Here is a 24,171-nt window from a genome sequence, read left to right as displayed (position 1 = left end):
GGGATGATTACATGGCTGATTGCTAGAGGAGCTGGTAGTAAGGATATGTGTGATCACAAACACCTCTCCACCCTCCTCCGTCCCTCCACCCTCCACCCTGCCTGCAGATGGATCCCGCTCAGGCCCAGCATGGTGCCACCACCCCAGGGGAGCTGTTACACACCACCCCCTCTGACAGGCAAACTTCAAGGAGCTCTGGAACCGTCTCTGGCAGCCTCTCTCGGCACTTCAAGCACTCGCAAACCCCCTTCCTCTGCAAACCTCCCCCATCTCTCTCTCTCTCTCTCTCTCTCTCTCTCTCTCCCTCTACATCTCCTCTCTCTCATCTCCTTCTCTCTCTACATCTCCTTCTCCTCTCTCTCTCTCTCCCTCTACATCTCCTTCTCTCTCTCTCTCCCTCTACATCTCCTCTCTCTCTCTCTCTCTCTCTCTACATCTCCTTCTCCTCTCTCTCTCTCTCTCTCTCTCTCTCTCTCCCTCTACATCTCCTTATCCTCTCTCTCTCTCTCTCTCTCTCTCTCCCTCTACATCTCCTTCTCCTCTCTCCCCCATATCTCTCTCTCTCTCTCTCTACATCTCTCTCTCTCTCTCTCGTTTCCTTCCTCCAACCCACTCCTCACTGTCACTTTGCATTCTCTAATGTTAGTGATCTCTTACTTATAAGCCACACTGCGACAGTAACACTGACCCTAACCCAGACTCACTCAATTATACTCCACACTGACAGACCCAATCATTCCTCTGTGATTCAAACATACCACACTTTCATACCACTCCTTGTGACAGTGACATACAGTAGCTAAAGACTATACTACTGCAAAGTTATACTGGGTCACTCTCCCTCCCTCACCTGACCATTCCACGCTGTGTGCATCGGTCTACTCTATGTGTGTGTGTGTGTGTGTGTGTGTGCGTCTTTGTGTGTGTGTGTCAGTGGAGGCTCCACAGAGGGGGAAGGGGAGGACCATCCTACTCAGTGAATTTCATAAAAATATATATAGTGAACCATTAAACGTATCTATTTATATATGATCTGAATGATATCCAGTTATATATTCACATGTCACAAAATAACTTATTAAAACACATTGTTTTGTGTGTGTGTGTACGAGAGATTGATTTGATCCCTTTTGAGTTTTCTGTAGCTGATATTGCTTGTCGTGAATGTGCTGTTCATATCTTCTTGAGGTCAAGGACTAGTTCAGTGTGTGGCAATACGACTCACCCCCTGAAGACCTTTTTACTTGGGTACCATTCCATCCCACATCCGTGGTTGTTTGTCCAGTCAGCCAGCGTTCCTTTCAGCCCAAAGGATGTGGGTTATAGCTACACTCTTAGAAAAAAAAGGTGCTATCTAGAACCTAAAAGGGTTATTCAGCTGTCCCCATAGGAGAACCCTTTTTGGTTCCAGGTAGAACCCTTTTGGATTGTATGTACATGTAGAACCCTTTTCACAGAGTGCAATCATTGATTGGTTGAATCACAGACCACCACCTACTCACTGGGAGCTTCTTCCACCGTTAACCAGTCTCAAGGTTATTTCAAATCAGTGTCATGTCTGACTCCCGTATGGTTCCTTCAGTCCCTGTAGAGTTGGTTAAGCCTAGCAGACTGGAGCGAGTGATTTGATTGGATGCCTCTTAGTTTTGGGCCCTCTGAGCGAACTGAGGAGTGTGTTTGTGGAAAGAGGACACAATGCATTTCTAATTCTGTCTTTCCTCTATTCTTGCTCTCTTTCTCCCTCGTAGCTGCCTTTGTGCCTCCTATTAAAGCCTTAAAACAATGGCAGATTCCCATTCAAGCATAATTCATGAATATTAGAACAAGAGAGGATGGGATACAATGTCTGTTAGCATTGTAGACGTGACTGACATTTATATTGTGGTTTATTGTTGACGGCTCAAGGTTACTGTCCTGAGTCCTCTGATGTTATTGATGGCGGATGTGGGTGTGTGCGCGTGTGTGTGTGTGTGTGTGTGTGTGTGTGTGCGTGCTTGCATGCACTAATGAACAGGTCACAGTCTTCCGCCCCCGCTGCAATTGATCTTTGGAGGAAAATGTTAGTGACGTTGTGAGTAGCGACTTTGACGACATGCTTGTTGTGTCTGGAAAAGAACTCTATCTGTGAGTCAACTGGGTGTGAAGAAGTGGACGTGAGAGGGACATGAAGAATGTGAAGACGAGAGCGGGACACGACGCGAAGATACATACAGCGAGTGACCCATGTCTGTCTGTGTCCCCTGGTGCAGGTTGGCATGGTGCTACACTACTCGTCCCTCTCCACCATGCTGTGGCTGGGGGTGATGGCCCGGAACATTTACAAGCAGGTGACCAAAAAGCCCCTGCAGCCCCAGGACGGTGACCCGTCTGCCAACACCAAACAGCCCATGCTAAAGTAAGAGCAATCCCCCCCTCTGTGTGTGTGTGCTCGTGAGTGTGTGCACACGTGAGTATGCATGCCTCCGTGTCTAATCGTGCATCTGCGTGTGTATTTGAATTGTATGTAGCTGATCGTGCTTGTTGTGAATGTGCTGTTATGAATGTGCTGTTGTGAATCTTTTTTTTTGTAGGTCAAGGACTGGTTCAGTGCACAATTCTATGCTTTCTTATTTCATTTCTCTCCCTACTATACTGTATGCCTTGTGTGGCCTAGAGATGCTTGTCGGAATCTGTAGACAATAGCATTGGCCGGCTCTCCTGCCAGTACTTATTAAATCCTCCTTCTCACTAAATCCAAGCCCTGGTGTCCTGCTTCTCTGTTTTTATAGGCTGTGGATGTGTACCTTTCTGTCTTAACCTTTCTGTAATGTACTGTTTCTGAAACGCTGTCCGCTACAGAGAGAACGATCATTGGGCTTGTAGTTTAGTAGGTTACTTGAAAGAAAGGATATTGTAAGCAAGTCACGTTTGGTGTATTCTGTATAAACCTTAGTTGTGTGTGTCTGTTTTTTTTCTCTTCTCTAAAAGCATGATTACCATGGGTTTCACTTGGGAGAGTTATCGGATCATTTATCAAAAGGAGCATACAGTATGTAGCGAGATTACATTCCTCACACTCCAAGCCCTATATTGTAATATTACTGTCACTGCACGAGAATGTATACAGTTTGGCTCTTCAGTAGCTAGTGCTTCTCTTACACTAATTCTTGTCAAGAAATCACATTTTGAATTTGAGTCACTCTCTGGCGTCAGGGAACAACTTTTAGTTTGAATAATTTGACTCACATAATTTGGAATTGATTCGGATAAATACCCTAGATTGCTAGGAGCCGAGGATATTCTTTTAAAACAAACACATTTCCGAAATGGGACCTATTCAATTTAGAGACCCGTATTAGTGCGGTAGAGGTGGCGCTCAACGAGCTGTCTGCTGCTTAGCAAATAGCTATAAGCAGGGAGTTACAGTGCCTTCAGAAAGTACACCCCACAGTGACAAAGTGAAAACGTGTTTTTTTTTTCTCTAAATTGTCGACTGTGGGACCTTATATAGACAGCTGTGTTTCTTTCTAAATCGTTTCCAAAATATTGAATTGGCCAGAGGTGGACTCCAATTAAGTGACATCTCAAGGATGATCGAAGGAAATTGGATGTACCCTAGCTCAATTTGAAGTGTCATAGCAAAGGGGTGTGAATACTTACAGTACCAGTCAAACATTTGGACACACCTACTCATTCAAGGGTCTTTCTTTATTTTTACTATATTCTACATTGTAGATTAATAGGGGAGACATCAAAACTATGAAAAAACACATATGAAATCATGTAGTAACCAAAAAAAGTGTTAAACAAATCAAAATATATTTTAGATTTTAGATTCTTTAAAGTAACCACCCTTTGCCTTGATGGCAGCTTTGCACACTCTTGACATTCTCTGAACAAGTTTCACCTGGAATACATTTTCAACAGTCTTGAAGGAGTTCCCACATATGCTGAGCACTTGTTGGCTTCTTTTCCTTCCCTCTGCGGTCCAACTCATCCCAAACCATTACTATTGGATTGAGGTTGAGTGATTGTGGAGGCCAGGTCATCTGATGCAGCACTCTGTCACTCTTCTTCTTGGTCAAATAGCCCTTAAACAGCCGGAAGGTGTGTTGGGTCATTGTCCTGTTAAAAAACAACAGGATGAGTCCCACTAAGATGGACAAGTGCATGATAATCCCACTAAGATGGGATGGCATATCGCTGCAGAATGCTGTGTTATCCATGCTGGTTAAGTGTGTCTTGAATTCTAAATAAATCACAACAGTGTCACCAGCAAAGCACCCTCACACCTCCTCCTCCATGCTTCACGGTTGGAACCACACACGCGATCATCCGTTGCCCTACTCTGCGTCTCACAAAGACACGGCGGATGGAACCAAAAATCTCAATTTTGACTTTCCTTGCTTTTGGCCCAAGCAAGTCTCTTCTTATTATTGGTGTCCTTTAGTAGTGGTTTCTTTGCAGAACTTTGACCATGAAGGCCTGATTCACATAGTCTCCCCTGAACAGTTGATGTTGAGATGTGTCTGTCACTTGAACTCTGTGAATAATTTATTTGGGCTGCAATCTGAGGGGCAGTTAACTCTAATGAACTTATCCTCTGCAGCAGAGGTAACTCTGGTTCTTCCTTTCCTGTGGCGGTCCTCAAGACAGCCAGTTTCATCATAGCACTTGATGGTTTTTGCGACTGCACTTCAAAGTTCTTGAAATGTTCCATATTGACTGACCTTCATGTCTTAAAGTATTGATAGACTGTCATTTCTCTTTGCTTATTTGAGCTGTTCTTGCCATAATATGGACTTGGTCTTTTACCAAATAGGGCAATCTTCTGTATACCACCCCTACCTTGTCACGACACAACTGATTGGCTCAAACGCATTAAGACGGAAAGAAATTCCACAAATTAACTTTTTACAAGGCACACCTGTTAATTGAAATGCATTCGAGGTGATGGGTGAGAACCCCCCCCCCCCCCTCTCCCAATTTAATCAATTTTGAATTCAGACTGTAGCACAACAAAATGTGGATTAAGTCAAGAGGTATGAATCATTTCTGAAGGCACTGTAGGGATGGAGAAGATACCTACTGATGTCCAGGGAGCATGTGTTTATCAATATCATCATAGGCATCGTCATGGTCATTATCACCTTTATGATAATTATTCAGCAACTTGTCATCAATTTTACCTTAGAAAATGAAGGCGAAGCCACAGGGGAAATTTTATTTCACAGGACTTATTGGTTCATTGGCAGGATAACAAATCAGTTACTGTGCAAGGCTGGTTTGCAAACTGACATGTTAAACATTTGACAGTCATATATTTATTTATATTCAAAACTCAACTATAGGGAGAGAGTCTGAGAGCCTGTGCCAAGTAGTAGGTTGCTGGTGCATTAGAGTGAAAACTATAGCGGTACTCATACTCACCCTCCCTGTTTTTGCCACTTTTTGAGTCTAAGTACCTATTGAAGATGCCCGCTCTCTCTCTCGCCTTTGCGGTAGACAGAGGGAGTTGTTTGGTTTCCATGGTGATAAATGGGTTTGGTTTGTGTGTTGGTTGAGTCCTCTAGCTGAGACTGCTTTGCTGGGAGAGTGGGGGGGGGGGGCGGGGGGGGGGAGCAATAGAGGAGAGAAAGAAGAGGCAATAGTGTCTATCCTGCTGAAGAAGAATGAGGCGACTTAAACAATTACCTGTTACCATAGTGCTCACCCAAGGCTCTAGTTACCTCAATGACCTGTGAGCCTGCATTGAATGTTAGCTTTTAGGGATATTGGTATTTTTTGTACCTTAATTTTCACCAGGGAAGACATATTGAGACCTAAGTCTCTTTTTCAAGTGTGCCCTGCGCAATACAACATCAATATTCACAAAATATACATTACCAGTCAAAAGTCTGGACACACCTACTCATTCCAGGGTTTTTACTATTTTCTACATTTAGAATAATTGTGAACCAAAAGTGTTAAAAATATATGTTATATTTGAGATTCTTTAAAGAAGCCACCCTTTGCCTTGATGACAGCCTTCCACACTCTTGGCATTTTTTTTTTTACCTTTATTTATTTAACTAGGAAAGTCAGTTAAGAACAAATTCTTATTTTCAATGACAGGCTAGGAACAGTGGGTTAACTGCCTGTTCAGGTGCAGAACAGATTTGGGGCGGCAGGGTAGCCTAGTGGTTAGAGTGTTGGACTAGTAACTGAAAGGTTGCAAGTTCAAATCCCTGAGCTGACAAGGTACAATCTGTTATTCTGCTCCTAGGCCATCATTGAAAATAATAATTTGTTCTTAACTGACTTGCCTAGTAAAATAAAAATAAATAAACATTTGAACTTGCAACCTTTCAGTTACTAGTCCAACACTCTAACGGCAGGGTAGGTTAGAGCGTTGGACTAGTAACCAAAAGGTTGCAAGTTCAAATCCCCGTGTCTAAACTTCAACGGCAGAGTTAGACGGAGAGCTCTGTGGATGTTTAGCAAAGTCCAGACAACCTTTTGATACAGGATGCAGTGATGAGTATCAAAACTTCTAGAAATTCTGACTTAACCCCATCAGTCACGATGGCCTGAGTTCTGTCACTAAGATGTTCATGATTTCATGATTAGGCGTCAGAGCTCAGGCCTATCGAGGACAACGTATTCAATAAAATAGCATGATCAACATTATCAAAAGCTTTTAACAGGTCCACAAACAAAGCGGCACATTTCGTTTTAGTGTCTAAAGCGTTGACAAGATCATTAACAACTAAAGTGGTTGCTGCAATAGCACTATGCCCAGGCCTAAACCCTGATTGGTTTAAATTCAAAATACATTTCTAGGATAAAAAAAGAGCAAAGTTGTACATTTACCAAGGATTCAAGTAGCTTAGGAAGGAAGCCTTGAAATGGGGTGATAATGATTAAGATCACTACTATCCCCGCCCTTATGGATTGGCAGTACAAGAGTTGATTTCCATACTTTTCCTGATAACAATGTTAAATAAAAAATGTGGGGTATTGAGCCAACAGTGATGGGCACTGCACACTTAAGCAGACCAGGATCCAATTGGTCGGTCCCTGTGGATTTCTTGTTGTCTATTGCTAGCAAAGCATCCAGGGTGTCTTTTTCTGTCAATAATGTAATAAAAATGTTCTGATCATTCAGCAAGTTTCCGCTATCAGCATCCAGACCAGTATCATTGTGAATAGGCTTAAAAGTTATTTCAAAGAGAAAGAGCCCGCTAAAATAAAATGGTAATTAAGTACATCAATGATGGCATTTTTCCCCTTATTGAGGCCAGTGTCTGAATGAATTTGTTGTGACAGAAAGGCGGAAGTAGAACCCTTCAGGGATTTGACAATTTTCCAGAATTTAGCCGGGTTTCCATTACAATCCGAAAGACTGGTTACATAATAATCAGATTTAGCCTTTCTGGTTTTTCTTACACAATGATTCCTCAATTGCTTTAAAGCTTGCCAGTCCGGGCCTAAACCCGTGTTCATAGCCTTAACCCAAGCATTATCTCTTTTATGAATTACTTCTGATAATCCCGTAGTGTACCAGGCATTCGACCTACCTTTAAGCCTTAGTTTTTTGAAGGGAGCATGATGATTCACAATAGTATCGAAGACATCTGCAGAAAGAAATACAATCAAGGTGCCTAAAATAAAGACCATGTAAAAGAGCCTGTTCACTGTAGTTTTTAAAGTTCCCCTTTGGGATGACACAAGGCTTAGATTTTGGTATTCTTACATCTCTAACACAAACAACTGGGCAATGGTCACTAATATCTTGGGCGAACACATTAGTAGAAACATATTTTTTGTGGTGTATTCGTTAGAACAAGATCATTCAGAGTTGACCTTGAAGGATCTTTAAGCTTGGGCCATATAGGCTTAGTCACCAGCTGTGTTAGGTTTAGAACATTACTCATGTCTTTTAGATTGTCTGAAGCCTACATTTCCCCAATCATAATTTAGGTCACCCAGGATAATAACTATTGATTGAGTAAAAGAAGACAAAACGAGTTAACTCCTAGAGTGCATAAAGGTTAGCTGAGAGAGGACGGTAAGACCCCCTATAACAGTTATGGATACATTTTTACCCAGTCAAAGGCTTAAAGATAGTAGCTCCGATTTTTGGGCAAGGGAAATGGATTTCAATAAAGACGGATAAATATCTATAAGAATGGCCACTTCACCACCTCTACCCTCTGTCAGCTTTAAAAGTATTATAGCCCTCAATATTAACATCAGCGACTAGAATGCCCCCAAAGAACCAAGTTTAAGTCAATAGCAGAATGTACATATTCATCTGCATAGCCCAGATCTTGATGTAAATCCAGTTTAAGAAGTAAGCTCCTTAATGTTCAGCTGCATCAAATAATTTTTAAAGTCACATGGAGTCTCCAGCTCAAACAAGCTATGTTCAATAGGCAGTTGCAGGCCCTGTCTGAGGGTCTATCCCTATTTGTAATAGAGGAGAGAGTAGAAATTGGAATTACTTTTCCAAGGTTGGCACAATAGGGCCTGAGGCCGGAGCCAATATCAGTATGCGTAACTCAGAGGAACCAATGATGGAATGTTCTAAACTGACCTACATGGTCTTTGGTTGCCCAAGCCCTCTGTGATTTGAAAACCAAGGGAGTATTCAAGTTTATGGAATTCACAATTGTACTAATAGTGCTGGGTGAGCAGACCACAGTGGGCTTCCGTTTTGAACCTTTTACAGCCGCGAGAGATAACAGGGTGAGAGCCTTTTCAGGGTGTTGATCAGCTCAATAAAAATCACGTTTCAATTGCTCTGATGTACCCTTTTTGATATAATTTGATCCCACAATGCACTACAGTGCCTTGCGAAAGTATTCGGCCCCCTTGAACTTTGCGACCTTTTGCCACATTTCAGGCTTCAAACATAAAGATATAAAACTGTATTTTTTTTGTGAAGAATCAACAACAAGTGGGACACAATCATGAAGTGGAACGACATTTATTGGATATTTCAAACTTTTTTAACAAATCAAAAACTGAAAAATTGGGCGTGCAAAATTATTCAGCCCCCTTAAGTTAATACTTTGTAGCGCCACCTTTTGCTGCGATTACAGCTGTAAGTCGCTTGGGGTATGTCTCTATCAGTTTTGCATATCGAGAGACTGACATTTTTTCCCATTCCTCCTTGCAAAACAGCTCAAGCTCAGTGAGGTTGGATGGAGAGCATTTGTGAACAGCAGTTTTCAGTTCTTTCCACAGATTCTCGATTGGATTCAGATCTGGACTTTGACTTGGCCATTCTAACACCTGGATATGTTTATTTTTGAACCATTCCATTGTAAATTTTGCTTTATGTTTTGGATCATTGTCTTGTTGGAAGACAAATCTCCGTCCCAGTCTCAGGTCTTTTGCAGACTCCTTCAGGTTTTCTTCCAGAATGGTCCTGTATTTGGCTCCATCCATCTTCCCATCAATTTTAACCATCTTCCCTGTCCCTGCTGAAGAAAAGCAGGCCCAAACCATGATGCTGCCACCACCATGTTTGACAGTGGGGATGGTGTGTTCAGCTGTGTTGCTTTTACGCCAAACATAACGTTTTGCATTGTTGCCAAAAAGTTCAATTTTGGTTTCATCTGACCAGAGCACCTTCTACCACATGCTTGGTGTGTCTCCCAGGTGGCTTGTGGCAAACTTTAAACAACACTTTTTATGGATATCTTTAAGAAATGGCTTCCTTCTTGCCACTCTTCCATAAAGGCCAGATTTGTGCAATATACGACTGATTGTTGTCCTATGGACAGAGTCTCCCACCTCAGCTGTAGATCTCTGCAGTTCATCCAGAGTGATCATGGGCCTCTTGGCTGCATCTCTGATCAGTCTTCTCCTTGTATGAGCTGAAAGTTTAGAGGGACGGCCAGGTCTTGGTAGATTTGCAGTGGTCTGATACTCCTTCCATTTCAATATTATCGCTTGCACAGTGCTCCTTGGGATGTTTAAAGCTTGGGAAATCTTTTTGTATCCAAATCCGGCTTTAAACTTCTTCACAACAGTATCTCGGACCTGCCTGGTGTGTTCCTTGTTCTTCATGATGCTCTCTGCGCTTTTAACGGACCTCTGAGACTATCACAGTGCAGGTGCATTTATACGGAGACTTGATTACACACAGGTGGATTGTATTTATCATCATTAGTCATTTAGGTCAACATTGGATCATTCAGAGATCCTCACTGAACTTCTGGAGAGAGTTTGCTGCACTGAAAGTAAAGGGGCTGAATAATTTTGCACGCCCAATTTTTCAGTTTTTGATTTGTTAAAAAGGTTTGAAATATCCAATAAATGTCGTTCCACTTCATGATTGTGTCCCACTTGTTGTTGATTCTTCACAAAAAAATGCAGTTTTATATCTTTATGTTTGAAGCCTGAAATGTGGCAAAAGGTTGCAAATTTCAAGGGGGCCGAATACTTTCGCAAGGCACTGTACGACTCCAACAGCTCTTGGCTGTTGATGTAGAACGGACGGAATAAATACTGTGATATCCTTCACTGTAGCCCCCTGGTAGCAGAGGTTTTTGCTCCAAGAACCCAATATGTGCCTCACCATGGAACTACCAATGATGATGGCTGGAGGAAGGTGAATGGCCATGGATGTCTGGCCTTGGCTGTGCCTCCATGAGGACTGGCGGGAGAGGGGGGAGGGAGGTCTCACATAATCAAGAGAAGCCCTCCGAGCAGGTTGGGGGGCTGGAGCCTGAGACACCCTCGCGGCCTGATGTGAGAGGGAGCCCGGGGGGTGTACAGGCCTGTGGTAGAAACTCCCTGAGCCGGACCCTCAGGAGACAGGGTAGAGGATGAAGGAGCAGGAATCTCTGGAAGCAGGTGGGCGAAACTGTTAGTCAGCTGGATGGGATCCTCAAAGCCATTTCAGCCCCGTTCACCAAAGACCGCTCCCATTAGCAGCTGCTTTTGCAACAGCTACTTTTCCTGGGGTCCACACAAAACATGATACAGAACATTAATAGACAAGAACAGCTCAAAGTCAGAACTACATAAATATAAAATAGCCTACATATCAGTACATACACACAAAATAGCTAAGTCAAATAGAGGAGAGGCGTTGTGCCGTGATGTGTTGCTTTGTCTGTTATTTATGTTCAAACCAGGTTTGCTGTTCACTTGAGCAATCGGAGATGGAAAGGAGTTCCATGCAATCCTGGCTCTATTAATGCTATATGTTTCCTTGAATTTGTTCTGGATCTGAGGACTGTAAAAAGACCCCTGGTGGCATACGTGTCTGGTGGGATACGTGTGTGTGTGTCAGAGATGTCTGTAAGTTGACTATGCAAACAATTTGGAAATTCTAATACAATGTTTCTCATAAAAATAAGTAGTGATGCAGTCAGTCTCTCCTCTACTTTTAGCCAAGAGAGACTGGCATGCATAGCATCAATATTAGCCCCCTGATTACAGTGAAGAGCAAGACCTGCTTTTCTTTTCTGGACAAGCTGCAGTTTCTCTAGGTCCTTCTTTGCAACACTTGCACATATGACTAGGCAATAATCAAGATAAGATCAAACTAGAGCCTGCAGGACTTGCTTTGTGGATTGTGGTGTAAAAAAAAAAAATATTGGACTGACCTCTCCCAATCTTTACAAACATTCAATCAAAATGTTTTGACCATGACAGTTTACAGTCCCAGGAAACACCAAGTCATTTAGTCTCCTCAATTTTCTCATTTGCCACGTTATTCGTGATCAGATTCAGCTTAGGTCCTGAACTTAGGGAAGGATTTGTACCAAATACAATGCTCTTAGTTTCAGAGATGCTCAGGACTAGTTTATTACTGACCACCCATTCTTAAAACTGACTGCAAGTGTTTGTTTAGGGTTGTAGGGATTTCACTAGCTGTGGTTGCTGATGCATTTAGGGGTGAATCATCAGTATACAGTGCTGTGAAAATGTATTTTCCCCCTTTCTAATGTTCTCTACTTTAGCATTTTTTTGATACGGAATGTTATCAGCTCTTCAAACAAAACCTAATATTAGATCAAGGGAATCTGAGTGAACAAATAACACAACAATGACACAACAAAGTCATTGACCCCCTTATGCTCAATAGCTGGTTGCGCCACCTTTAGCTGCAACGACTCCAACCAAATTCTTCCTGCCCACTTTTCCATGCAGAACTGCTTTAACTCAGCGATCTTTGTGAGTTTTCAAGCATGAACTGCTTGTTTCAAGACTTGCCACAACACCTCAATTAGAATTTGGTAGGGACTTTGACTAGGCCATTCCAAAACGTCTAATTTGTTTCCATTTTCATGTAGACTTGATTGTGTGTTTTGGATCATTGTCATGCTGCATGACCCAGCTGCAGCTCACAGATGGAAGGCCTGACATTCTCCTGTAGAATTCTCTGACACGGAGCAGAATTCATGGTTCCTTCTATTAAGGAAAGTTGACCAGCTCCTGAGGCAGCAAAGCATCCCCAAACCATCACACTACCACCACGCTTGACCGGTTGTAACAGTTTTCTTCCTCTTCTGACGCGGTGTATGAAGGATCGGACCAAGGTGCAGCGTGGTACGTGTTCGGCATTTCATTAAATATAACTGAACACTAAATACAAAGTAAAAAAAGGCACAACCGAAACAGCTCCGTCAGGTGTAACACACACTAAACAGAAAATAACTACCCACAACCCATACTGGGAAAACAGGCTGCCTAAGTATGGTTCTCAATCAGAGACAACGATTAACAGCTGCCTCTGATTGGGAACCATACCAGGCCAAACACAGAAATACAGAAACACAGAACACATAGAATGCCCACCCCAACTCACGCCCTGACCAAACTAAAATAGAGACATTAAAAAGGAACAAAGGTCAGGACGTGACACCGGTTCTTAATGTAGATTGCAATTTTTCTTTTAGTTCTGTATGGGTTTCAACTGATGGCTGTTCTAAATGTGTGTACCATGTGCAACAAAAAAATATGCCCTCATCACACCCACCAATTGGGCGATGTTTGCAAATGTTTTGTCATCTGATTGAGGGGAATGCTGTAAATCGAGAGGAGTCGATGTGCTCTGAAAGATGGAACGTGTCAAGGTTTATGGTCGCTAGGTTTGGTGTAGAGTTACACGGATGACATGTGTCTTACCCCGAGTTGGCCTGAACAGAATGAAAATATCTGTTGTGGAGACAATGAGTTGTGGAACACGCACTTGAACGCACTCGTGATCCCATTCTATGTGCAACAAACTTACAATCTGTTTGTCTGAAATGCCTTGTGAAAGCCTAACACTGTAAGGTCATATTCTAAAATGGCTACTAATGTTGGCAATAGAATAAGCTTTCAAATTAAGTGTGCTTGCTTTCCATTTCTCAACGGCAAAGCTAGCAGAGCTAAAAAAATAAATAAAAAAAAAGCACCTCATAGATGAAGGCACTTTCCTTGATTCATTAAAGTGCATTGACTTAGGAGCTGCGCACAGTTTGAAAGGTGTGCGGCCACTTGGAGTTAGACCTACAGTTGAGGTCAGAAGTTTACATACACTTAGGCTGGAGTCATTAAAACACGTTTTTCAACCACTCAACAAATTTCCTGTTAACAAACTATAGTTTTGGCATGTCAGATAGGACATCTACTTTGTGCACGACACAAGCAATTTTTACAGCAATTGTTTACAGACAGATTATTTAACTTATCACAATTCCAGTGGGTCAGAAGTTTACATACACTAAGTTGACTGTGCCTTTAAACAGCTTGGAAAATTCCAGAAAATGATGTCAAGGCTTTAGAAGCTTCTGATAGGCGAATTGACATCATTTGAGTCAGTTGGAGGTTTACCTGTGAATGTATTTCAAGGCCTACCTTCAAACTCAGTGCTTCTTTGCTTGACATCATGGGAAAATCAAAAGAAATCAGCCAAGACATCAGAAAAACAATTGTAGACCTCCACAAGTCTGGTTCATCCTTGGGAGCTATTTCCAAACACCTGAAGGTACCACGTTCATCTGTACAAACAAATAGTATGCAAGTATAAACACCATGGGACCACGCAGCCGTTATACCACTCAGGAAGGAGACGTGTTCTGTCTCCTAGAGATGAACGTACTTTGGTGTGAAAAGTGCAAGTCAATCCCAGAACAACAGCAAAGGACCTTGCTGGAGGAAACAGGTACATAGTGTCTATAACCACAGTAAAAATGAGTCCTATATCGACATAACCAGAAAGGCCACTCAGCAAGGAAGAAGCCACTGCCCCAAATCCGCCATAAAAAAGACAGACTACGGTTTGCAACTGCACATAGCGACAAAGATCGTACTTTTTGGAGAAATGTCCTCTGGTCTGATGAAACAAAAATAGAACAGTTTGGCTATAATGATCATTGTTTTGTTTGGAGGAAAAAGGGGGATGCTTGCAAGCCGAAGAACACCATCCCAATCGTGAAGAACGGGGGTGGCAGCATCATGTTGTGGGGGTACGTTGCTGCAGGAGGGACTGGTGCACTTCACAAAATAGAAATCATCATGAGGAAGCACACTTATGTGGATATATTGAAGCAACATCTCAAGACAGTCAGTCAGGAAGTTAATCTTGGAACTACCGCTCCCGGATCTGGGAGAATTGTCATCAACTGACACTAATTAGCATAACGCAACAGACAAAAAATATTACTAGAAAATATTCATATTCATGAAATCACAAGGGAAATATATTGAAACACAGTTTAGCCTTTTGTTAATCACCCTGTCATCTCAGATTTTGAAATTATGCTTTACAGCCAAAGCAAGACAAGCATTTGTGTAAGTTTATCGATAGCCTAGCATAGCATAGCATTATTCCTAGCTAGCAGCAGGCAACCTGGTCACAAAAATCAGAAAAGCAATCAAATTAAATTGTTTACCTTTGATGAGCTTTGGATGTTTTCACTCATGAGACTCCCAGTTAGATAGCAAATGTTCCTGTTTTCCATAAAGATTATTTTTGTAGCCGAAATAGCTCCGTTAGTTCTTCACGTTTGGCTGAGAATTCGACCGGAAATTGCAGTCACGACAACACCAAAAAATATTCCAAATTAGCTCCATAATATCGACAGAAACATGGCAAACGTTGTATATAATCAATCCTCAAGGTGTTTTTCAAATATCTATTTGATAATATATCAACCGGGACAGCTGTATTTTCAGTAAGACCGGGAGGAAAAATTGCTACCTCTGTCTATTACGCAATAATTACTCTGAGAGCACTCAGCCGGTCACTTACGCAATGTAGTCGCTTACGCTCATTCTTCAACATAAAGACGTGAAACCAGGTCAAAATGCTGTAGACACCTTGGGGAATACATAGAAAAAAGAATCTGGTTGATAGCCCATTCGCTGCTCAATAGGGACGCAGAGCTTTCAAAACATGAGTCACTTTCTGATTGGATTTTTCTCATGCTTTCGCCTGTGTAACGGCTTTCTTCCTGGGAAGGAGAGGCGGACCAAAACGCAGCGTGGTTATAGTTCATGTTAATTTAATAAGGTAACTCAAACATGAACAGGATACAAAACAATAAACGTGAAAACCGAAACAATCCTAACTGGTGCATAAAACACAAAGACAGGAAACAACCACTCACAAATCCCAACGAAAAACAGGCTACCTAAATATGGTTCCCAATCACAGACAATGACTAACACCTGCCTCTGTTTGAGAACCATATCAGGCCAAACATAGAAATGGACAAACCAGACACATAACATAGAATGCCCATCCAGCTCACGTCCTGACCAACACTAAAACAAGGAAAACACACAAGAACTATGGTCAGAACGTGACAGCCTGCAATATCAGTTCTGTTAAACTCAGACAATATTTTTACAGACAATATTCTTCCAAATGGACAATGACCCCGAGCATACTTCCAAAGGCAAAATGGCTTAAGGACAACAAAGTCAAGGTATTGGAGTGGCCATCACAATGCCCTGACCTCAATCCTATAGAACATTTGTGGGCAGAACTGAAAATGCGTGTGCGAGCAAGGAGGCCTACAAACCTGACTTTGTTATACCAGCTCTGTCAGGAGGAATGGGCCAAAATTCTCCCAACTTATTGTGGGAAGCTTGTGGAAGGCTACCCGAAACCTTTGACCCAAGTTAAACAATTTGATGGCAATGCTACCAAATACTAATTGAGTGTTTGTAAACTTCTGACCCACTGGGAATGTGATGCAAGAAATAAAAGCTGAAATAAATCATTCTCTCTACTATTATTCTGACATTTCACATTCTTAAAATGAAGTGGTGATCCTAACTGACCTAAGACAGGGAATTTTTACTAGGATTAAATGTCAGGAATTGTTAAAAAAACTGAGTTTAAATGTATTTGGTTAAGGTGAATGTAAACTTCCAACTTCAACTTTATATATATATACAGTATATTGCACCTACCCCAACATTTCCATGAATATTCTTGTTATTTTACTGATTGAAGGAAGAGTATTTTCAGATTTCGTTACTGACAAATGTGAAAAGTACAGTAAATGTAAAATGCACAAACAATCAACAGTGTAATGTTTTGGATTCAGTCTTATGTCAGGTGAACTGCCCTCACCTTTGGTCTGATAATTTCCCTATATTCTCCAAAGGGTTGTGTTTTAATAGCTACCATGGTCATGCACATGCCTTTTATATCTTATTTTGGGCCCTATCCATATAAGCCCATTTCCACGAATGTAAAGGGTTAATTCATATTCGCTTAGATTCACACATCAGGTTTAACGTCGTTTCCGGTGTTCTTTTTATTTATATATTTATTTATATTTCTGCTTACTCACCGTGTTTGGCACATTTAAGAGGATCAGCTTTGGGACCGAGAGAGACAGACACTCTTTGCTTGATGGAAGGTACTGTGTATGTGCTGTGTAACTCAATTTGAGCAAATCCCACAGGAAAGCCTGTTTGACTAAGAGAGGTTGACACACGTGCCGATGGAGACAGACAGACAGACAGATAGCACACCAACACCAGGTTTACCGTAAAATCTCAATGTCATTGTATGTTTAAGATCTGTTGCCTCAGGCTCTGAGACTTTACTCGAGACACTTTGCTCAAGAGCACTTTTGAATATTCAAAGTCACAAAATAATTAATAAACATTGAAAAGTAATAAATGGCAAGGGCTGAAGTAACTTCCCAGCTAGCACATTAAGTTCCCTGTGTAATGAGTTTCGTCTTCATACGAAGGAGAGTCGGACCAAAATGCAGCGTGTGGTTTACGATCCATGTTTATTAATAATACGAAACACGAATCTCCAATACAATACTACAAAACAAAACGTAACGAAACCCTAACAGCCTATATAGTGTGAACACAGGGACACATAGGACAGGAACAATCACCCACAAACACAGTGAAACCCAGGCTACCTAAATATGGTTCCCAATCAGAGACAATGACGAACACCTGCCTCTGACTGAGAACCATATCAGGCTGAACATAGAAATAGACAAACAAGACATGAAACATAGAATACCCACTCAGATCACACCCTGACCAATCAAAACATAGAAAATACAAAGTAAACTATGGTCAGGGCGTGACAGTACCCCCCCCCCCCAAGGTGCGGACTCCGGCCGCAAAACCTGAACCTATAGGGGAGGGTCTGGGTGGGCATCTGTCCGCGGTGGCGGCTCTGGCGCTGGACGTGGACCCCACTCCATGACAGTTTTAATCCCCCTCCTAAACGTCCCTAAATAGGTTACCCACCACAATGATAACATGGGACAGAGGGACAGCTCGGGACAGAGGTAACTCGGGACAGATGGGTAGCTCAGCACTGAGAGGAAGCTCAGCACTGAGAAGAAGCTCAGCACTGAGAGGAAGCCCAGGCAGGTAGTAGAAACTACCAGAACCTGGCTGGCTGGCGGTTTCAGCAGATCCTGGTCGACTAGCAGATCTGGAAGAATCTGGTCGACTGGCGGATCTGGGAGAATCTGGTCGACTGGCGGATCTGGGAGAATCTGGTCGACTGGCGGATCTGGGAGAATCTGGTCGACTGGCGGATCTGGGAGAATCTGGTCGACTGGCGGATCTGGGAGAATCTGGTCGACTGGCGGATCTGGGAGAATCTGGTCGACTGGCGGATCTGGGAGAATCTGGTCGACTGGCGGATCTGGGAGAATCTGGTCGACTGGCAGATCTGGGAGAATCTGGTCGACTGGCAGATCTGGGAGAATCTGGACGACTGGCAGATCTGGAAGAGTCTGGACGACTGGCAGATCTGGAAGAGTCTGGTCGACTGGCAGATCTGGAAGAGTCTGGTCGACTGGCAGATCTGGAAGAGTCTGGTCGACTGGCAGATCTGGAAGAGTCTGGTCGACTGGCAGATCTGGAAGAGTCTGGTCGACTGGCAGATCTGGAAGAGTCTGGTCGACTGGCAGATCTGGAAGAGTCTGGTCGACTGGCAGATCTGGAAGAGTCTGGTCGACTGGCAGATCTGGAAGAGTCTGGACGACTGGCAGATCTGGAAGAGTCTGGACGACTGGCAGATCTGGAAGAGTCTGGACGACTGGCAGATCTGGAAGAGTCTGGTCGACGGGCAGATCTGGAAGAGTCTGGTCGACTGGCAGATCTGGAAGAGTCTGGTCGACTGGCAGATCTGGAAGAGTCTGGACGACTGGCAGATCTGGAAGAGTCTGGACGACTGGCAGATCTGGAAGAGTCTGGACGACTGGCAGATCTGGAATAGTCTGGACGACTGGCAGATCTGGAAGAGTCTGGACGACTGGCAGATCTGGAAGAGTCTGGACGACGGGCAGATCTGGAAGAGTCTGGTCGACTGGCAGATCTGGAAGAGTCTGGTCGACTGGCAGATCTGGAAGAGTCTGGACGACTGGCAGATCTGGAAGAGTCTGGACGACTGGCAGATCTGGAAGAGTCTGGACGACGGGCAGATCTGGAAGAGTCTGGACGACGGGCAGATCTGGAAGAGTCTGGACGACGGGCAGATCTGGAAGAGTCTGGACGACTGGCAGATCTGGAAGAGTCTGGTCGACTGGCAGATCTGGGAGAGTCTGGTCGACTGGCAGCTCTGGCTGCTCCATGCTGACTGGCTGCTCCATGATGACTGGCAGCTCTGGCTGCTCCATGCTGACTGGCTGCTCCATGCTGACTGGCAGCTCTGGCTGCTCCATGCTGACTGGCTGCTCCATGCTGACTGGCAGCTCTGGCTGCTCCATGCTGACTGGCTGCTCTGGCTGCTCTGGCTGCTCCATGCTGACTGGCTGCTCTGGCTGCTCCATGCTGACTGGCTGCTCCATGCTGACTGGCTGCTCCATGCTGACTGGCGGCCCTGGCTGCTCCATGCTGACTGGCGGCCCTGGCTGCTCCATGCTGACTGGCGGCCCTGGCTGCTCCATGCTGACTGGCGGCCCTGGCTGCTCCATGCTGACTGGCTGCTCCATGCTGACTGGCAGCTCTGGCTGCTCCATGCTGACTGGCTGCTCTGGCTGCTCCATGCTGACTGGCTGCTCCATGCTGACTGGCGGCCCTGGCTGCTCCATGCTGACTGGCGGCCCTGGCTGCTCCATGCTGACTGGCGGCCCTGGCTGCTCCATACTGACTGGCGGCCCTGGCTGCTCCATACTGACTGGCGGCCCTGGCTGCTCCATGCTAACTGGCAGCTCTGGCGGCTCCTTGCAGACTGGCAGCTCTGGCGGCTCCTTGCAGACTGGCAGCTTTGGCGGCATCCTGCAGACAGGCAGCTCTGGCGGCTCCTTGCAGACTGGCAGCTCCTTGCAGACTGGCAGCTCTATGCAGACTGGCAGCTCCTTGCAGACTGGCAGCTCCTTGCAGACTGGCAGCTCCTTGCAGACTGGCAGCTCCTTGCAGACTGGCAGCTCTATGCTAACTGGCAGCTCTATGCTAACTGGCAGCTCTATGCTAACTGGCAGCTCTATGCTAACTGGCAGCTCTTTGCAAACTGGCAGCTCTTTGCAAACTGGCAGTTCTGAACAGGCGGGAGACTCCGGCAGCGCTGTAGAGAAGGAAGGCTCTAACAGCGCTAAACAGGCGGGAGACTCCAACAGCGCTGAAGAGGAGGAAGGCTCTGGCAGCGCTGAACAGGTGAGAGACTCCGACAGCGCTGGAGAGGAGGAAGGCTCCGACAGCGCTAAACAGGCGAGGCGCACTGTAGGCCTGATGCGTGGTGCTGGCACTGGTGGTACTGGGCCGAGGACACGCACAGGAAGCCTAGTGCGGGGAGCTGCTACCGGAGGGCTGGGGTGTGGAGGTGGCACAGGATGGGTTAGACCGTGAAGGCGTACTGGAGATCTTGAGAGCGGTGTTGGCACAGGACATGCAAGGCTAGGGAGGTACACAGGAGGCCTGGTGCGTGAGACTGGCACTGTCTTCACCAGCTGACTAGCACGCACCTCAGGACGAGTAGAGAGCACTGACCCAGGTGCCAATAAATCCCCGACATGCTCCTTCGGGCGAATATCATATTTAAAGCACCAACACAGCAACTCCCTCATTTCACTCTCCTCCAATTTCCCCATTAACTCCTTCACAGTCTCTGCTTCGCTTACCTCCAACACCGGTTCTGGTCTCCTCCTTGGCTCCTCACGATAAACAGGGGGAGTTGGCTCAGGTCTGCGACCTGGCGTAGCCATACTCCCTGTTAGCCCCCCCCCAATAAATTTTTGAGGCTTACTCTCGGGCTTCCATCCGCTCCGTCGTGCTACTTCCTCATATTTGCGCCTCTCAGCTTTCGCCGCCTCCAGTTCTTCCTTGGGACGGCGATATTCTCCCGGTTGAGCCCATGGTCCACCATTATCTAATTCATACTCCCATGACGCTCTCTCCCACTGCGGCTGCTGCTGCTCCTGCTGCCTCTGTTCCTTCTTCGGCTGCACCTTGGTGCGGCTATACTCCCCTGGTTTAGCCCAGGGTCCTCTCCCGTCGAGGATTTCCTCCCATGTCCAGAAATCCTTACAACGTAACTCCTCTTTTTGCTGCTGCTGCTGCCTGTTGACACGCCGCTTGGTCCGTTGGTGGTGGGTGATTCTGTAATGAGTTTCGTCTTCATACGAAGGAGAGTCGGACCAAAATGCAGCGTGTGGTTTACGATCCATGTTTATTAATAATACGAAACACGAATCTCCAATACAATACAATACTACAAAACAAAACGTAACGAAACCCTAACAGCCTATATAGTGTGAACACAGGGACACATAGGACAGGAACAATCACCCACAAACACAGTGAAACCCAGGCTACCTAAATATGGTTCCCAATCAGAGACAATGACGAACACCTGCCTCTGACTGAGAACCATATCAGGCTGAACATAGAAATAGACAAACAAGACATGAAACATAGAATACCCACTCAGATCACACCCTGACCAATCAAAACATAGAAAATACAAAGTAAACTATGGTCAGGGCGTGACACCCTGGGTGTTCTTGGCGCGTCTATTTATGGTATCAGTTTGGTGTTGGGATTACACCCTCCTGTAAGGTATTGTATAGCGCAGTATAGTAATTACAGGTAGCCTGGAATATAAACATTATTCAGTGAACATTCCTCCATGAACCATAGCAGCTGGATGCCAGTGAAAGTCATTGAGGACAAAGCCCTAGCTGGATAAGGACCCTCAGCCTCTCTTCCCACTCTCCACACAGGCAGATCCTCAACCACCTGCACTGCACAGGGAGGGGGCTTTATGGAATATTCTGGAGGCTGCTGTCTGTCATCCTAGTGCTATTAGAGAATGAGATACAGTGCCTTGCGAAAGTATTCGGCCCCCTTGAACTTTGCGACCTTTTGCCACATTTCAGGCTTCAAACATAAAGATATAAAACTGCATTTTTTTGTGAAGAATCAACAACAAGTGGGACACAATCATGAAGTGGAACGACATTTGTTGGATATTTCAAACTTTTTTAACAAATCAAAAACTGAAAAATTGGGCGTGCAAAATTATTCAGCCCCTTTACTTTCAGTGCAGCAAACTCTCTCCAGAAGTTCAGTGAGGATCTCTGAATGATCCAATGTTGACCTAAATGACTAATGATGATAAATACAATCCACCTGTGTGTAATCAAGTCTCCGTATAAATGCACCTGCACTGTGATAGTCTCAGAGGTCCGTTAAAAGCGCAGAGAGCATCATGAAGAACAAGGAACACACCAGGCAGGTCCGAGATACTGTTGTGAAGAAGTTTAAAGCCGGATTTGGATACAAAAAGATTTCCCAAGCTTTAAACATCCCAAGGAGCACTGTGCAAGCGATAATATTGAAATGGAAGGAGTATCAGACCACTGCAAATCTACCAAGACCTGGCCGTCCCTCTAAACTTTCAGCTCATACAAGGAGAAGACTGATCAGAGATGCAGCCAAGAGGCCCATGATCACTCTGGATGAACTGCATAGATCTGCAGCTGAGGTGGGAGACTCTGTCCATAGGACAACAATCAGTTGTATATTGCACAAATCTGGCCTTTATGGAAGAGTGGCAAGAAGAAAGCCATTTCTTAAAGATATCCATAAAAAGTGTTGTTTAAAGTTTGCCACAAGCCACCTGGGAGACACACCAAACATGTGGAAGAAGGTGCTCTGGTCAGATGAAACCAAAATTGAACTTTTTGGCAACAATGCAAAACGTTATGTTTGGCGTAAAAGCAACACAGCTCATCACCCTGAACACACCATCACCACTGTCAAACATGGTGGTGGCAGCATCATGGTTTGGGCCTGCTTTTCTTCAGCAGGGACAGGGAGGATGGTTAAAATTGATGGGAAGATGGATGGAGCCAAATACAGGACCATTCTGGAAGAAAACCTGATGGAGTCTACAAAAGACCTGAGACTGGGACGGAGATTTGTCTTCCAACAAGACAATGATCCAAAACATAAAGCAAAATCTACAATGGAATGGTTCAAAAATAAACATATCCAGGTGTTAGAATGGCCAAGTCAAAGTCCAGACCTGAATCCAATCGAGAATCTGTGGAAAGAACTGAAAACTGCTGTTCACAAATGCTCTCCATCCAACCTCACTGAGCTCGAGCTGTTTTGCAAGGAGGAATGGGAAAAAATGTCAGTCTCTCGATGTGCAAAACTGATAGAGACATACCCCAAGCGACTTACAGCTGTAATCGCAGCAAAAGGTGGCGCTACAAAGTATTAACTTAAGGGGGCTGAATAATTTTGCACGCCCAATTTTTCAGTTTTTGATTTGTTAAAAAAGTTTGAAATATCCAATAAATGTCGTTCCACTTCATGATTGTGTCTCACTTGTTGTTGATTCTTCACAAGAAAATACAGTTTTATATCTTTATGTTTTAAGCCTGAAATGTGGCAAAAGGTCGCAAAGTTCAAGGGGGCCGAATACTTTCGCAAGGCACTGTAATGTGGCGGAGCAGATTGGGCCTCTATTCCCAGAATGCTAACATTAGCATAGACACGTAGACACTGTTAGCTAAATGCTAATGAGCGAAAACAAACACAAACTAATCGCAAAGACAGGCAAATCTAGCTCATAAAGTTATAAAAGCATAGCTAGTACCTACCGAATGTCATTTTCGGTGAGTGTGGACAATTTTTAGAGCGATAGTGAACAAGAGAAATTGTACAAATGAACAAAGTTGTGATCCATGCTTTTCTGGCATCTGTACAGATAACTCATCCAGAGCTCTTTAACTTCTGGCAAAAAGCCATTATAAGATATCTGATGGCAAACATTTAGCAGTGAATTGTATCCAATTGCAACTTCATCACAGAGACTCGCCGATAGATATACAATGCTATGGACTCCTGCTTTCTCCCTTTGTGCTATTTACAAACAGACAAGTGATGGCTCAACTGTTGTGAGGAATTATGGTAAGCTTCATAATGTAAAATAATATGACAGGGGAAATGAAGAACGCAATCTACTTCATCTCCTAATGTATTGTACACGTTGACTGCAGCTATTAACTTAAAAAGTAGCTACAAATCAAATAATTATTTTGAAAAACCATCCAGTGGCTTTGCGGTACATACACTATACCCAAGTCTAATTGCCACACACTATAGAGAAGAAAGGGTACTCACTGAAACCTGACTTTACTTTGTTAAAAATAACCATGGAACTGGCTAATATATATATTTTTGCAATACAGTAATACTTTTAGTAGTGCCACATCTATAATATACTACATTATCAAAAGTATGTGGACGTTG

At 44.1% G+C, this 24,171-nt stretch overlaps 1 protein-coding gene across 2 annotated transcripts in view; it reads left to right on the top strand.

The window, feature by feature from the left end:
* LOC110526836 (adhesion G protein-coupled receptor A3) overlaps positions 1-24,171 on the top strand; it is a 286,855-nt gene that overhangs the window by 250,124 nt on the left and 12,560 nt on the right. For both annotated transcript variants that reach the window (XM_036982670.2, XM_036982667.2), the window contains exon 17: positions 2,250-2,395. In XM_036982670.2, coding sequence (XP_036838565.2) covers positions 2,250-2,395 — 146 coding nt within the window. The remainder of the gene's footprint in view (positions 1-2,249; positions 2,396-24,171) is intronic.

The sequence above is a fragment of the Oncorhynchus mykiss genome, chromosome 1, assembly GCF_057628025.1.
Source record: "Oncorhynchus mykiss isolate SJ-2025 chromosome 1, ASM5762802v1, whole genome shotgun sequence".
NCBI lineage: Eukaryota > Metazoa > Chordata > Actinopteri > Salmoniformes > Salmonidae > Oncorhynchus > Oncorhynchus mykiss.
The sequence above is the reverse complement of the archived record's forward strand: the minus strand, read 5'-3'. Positions and strand labels throughout refer to the sequence as shown.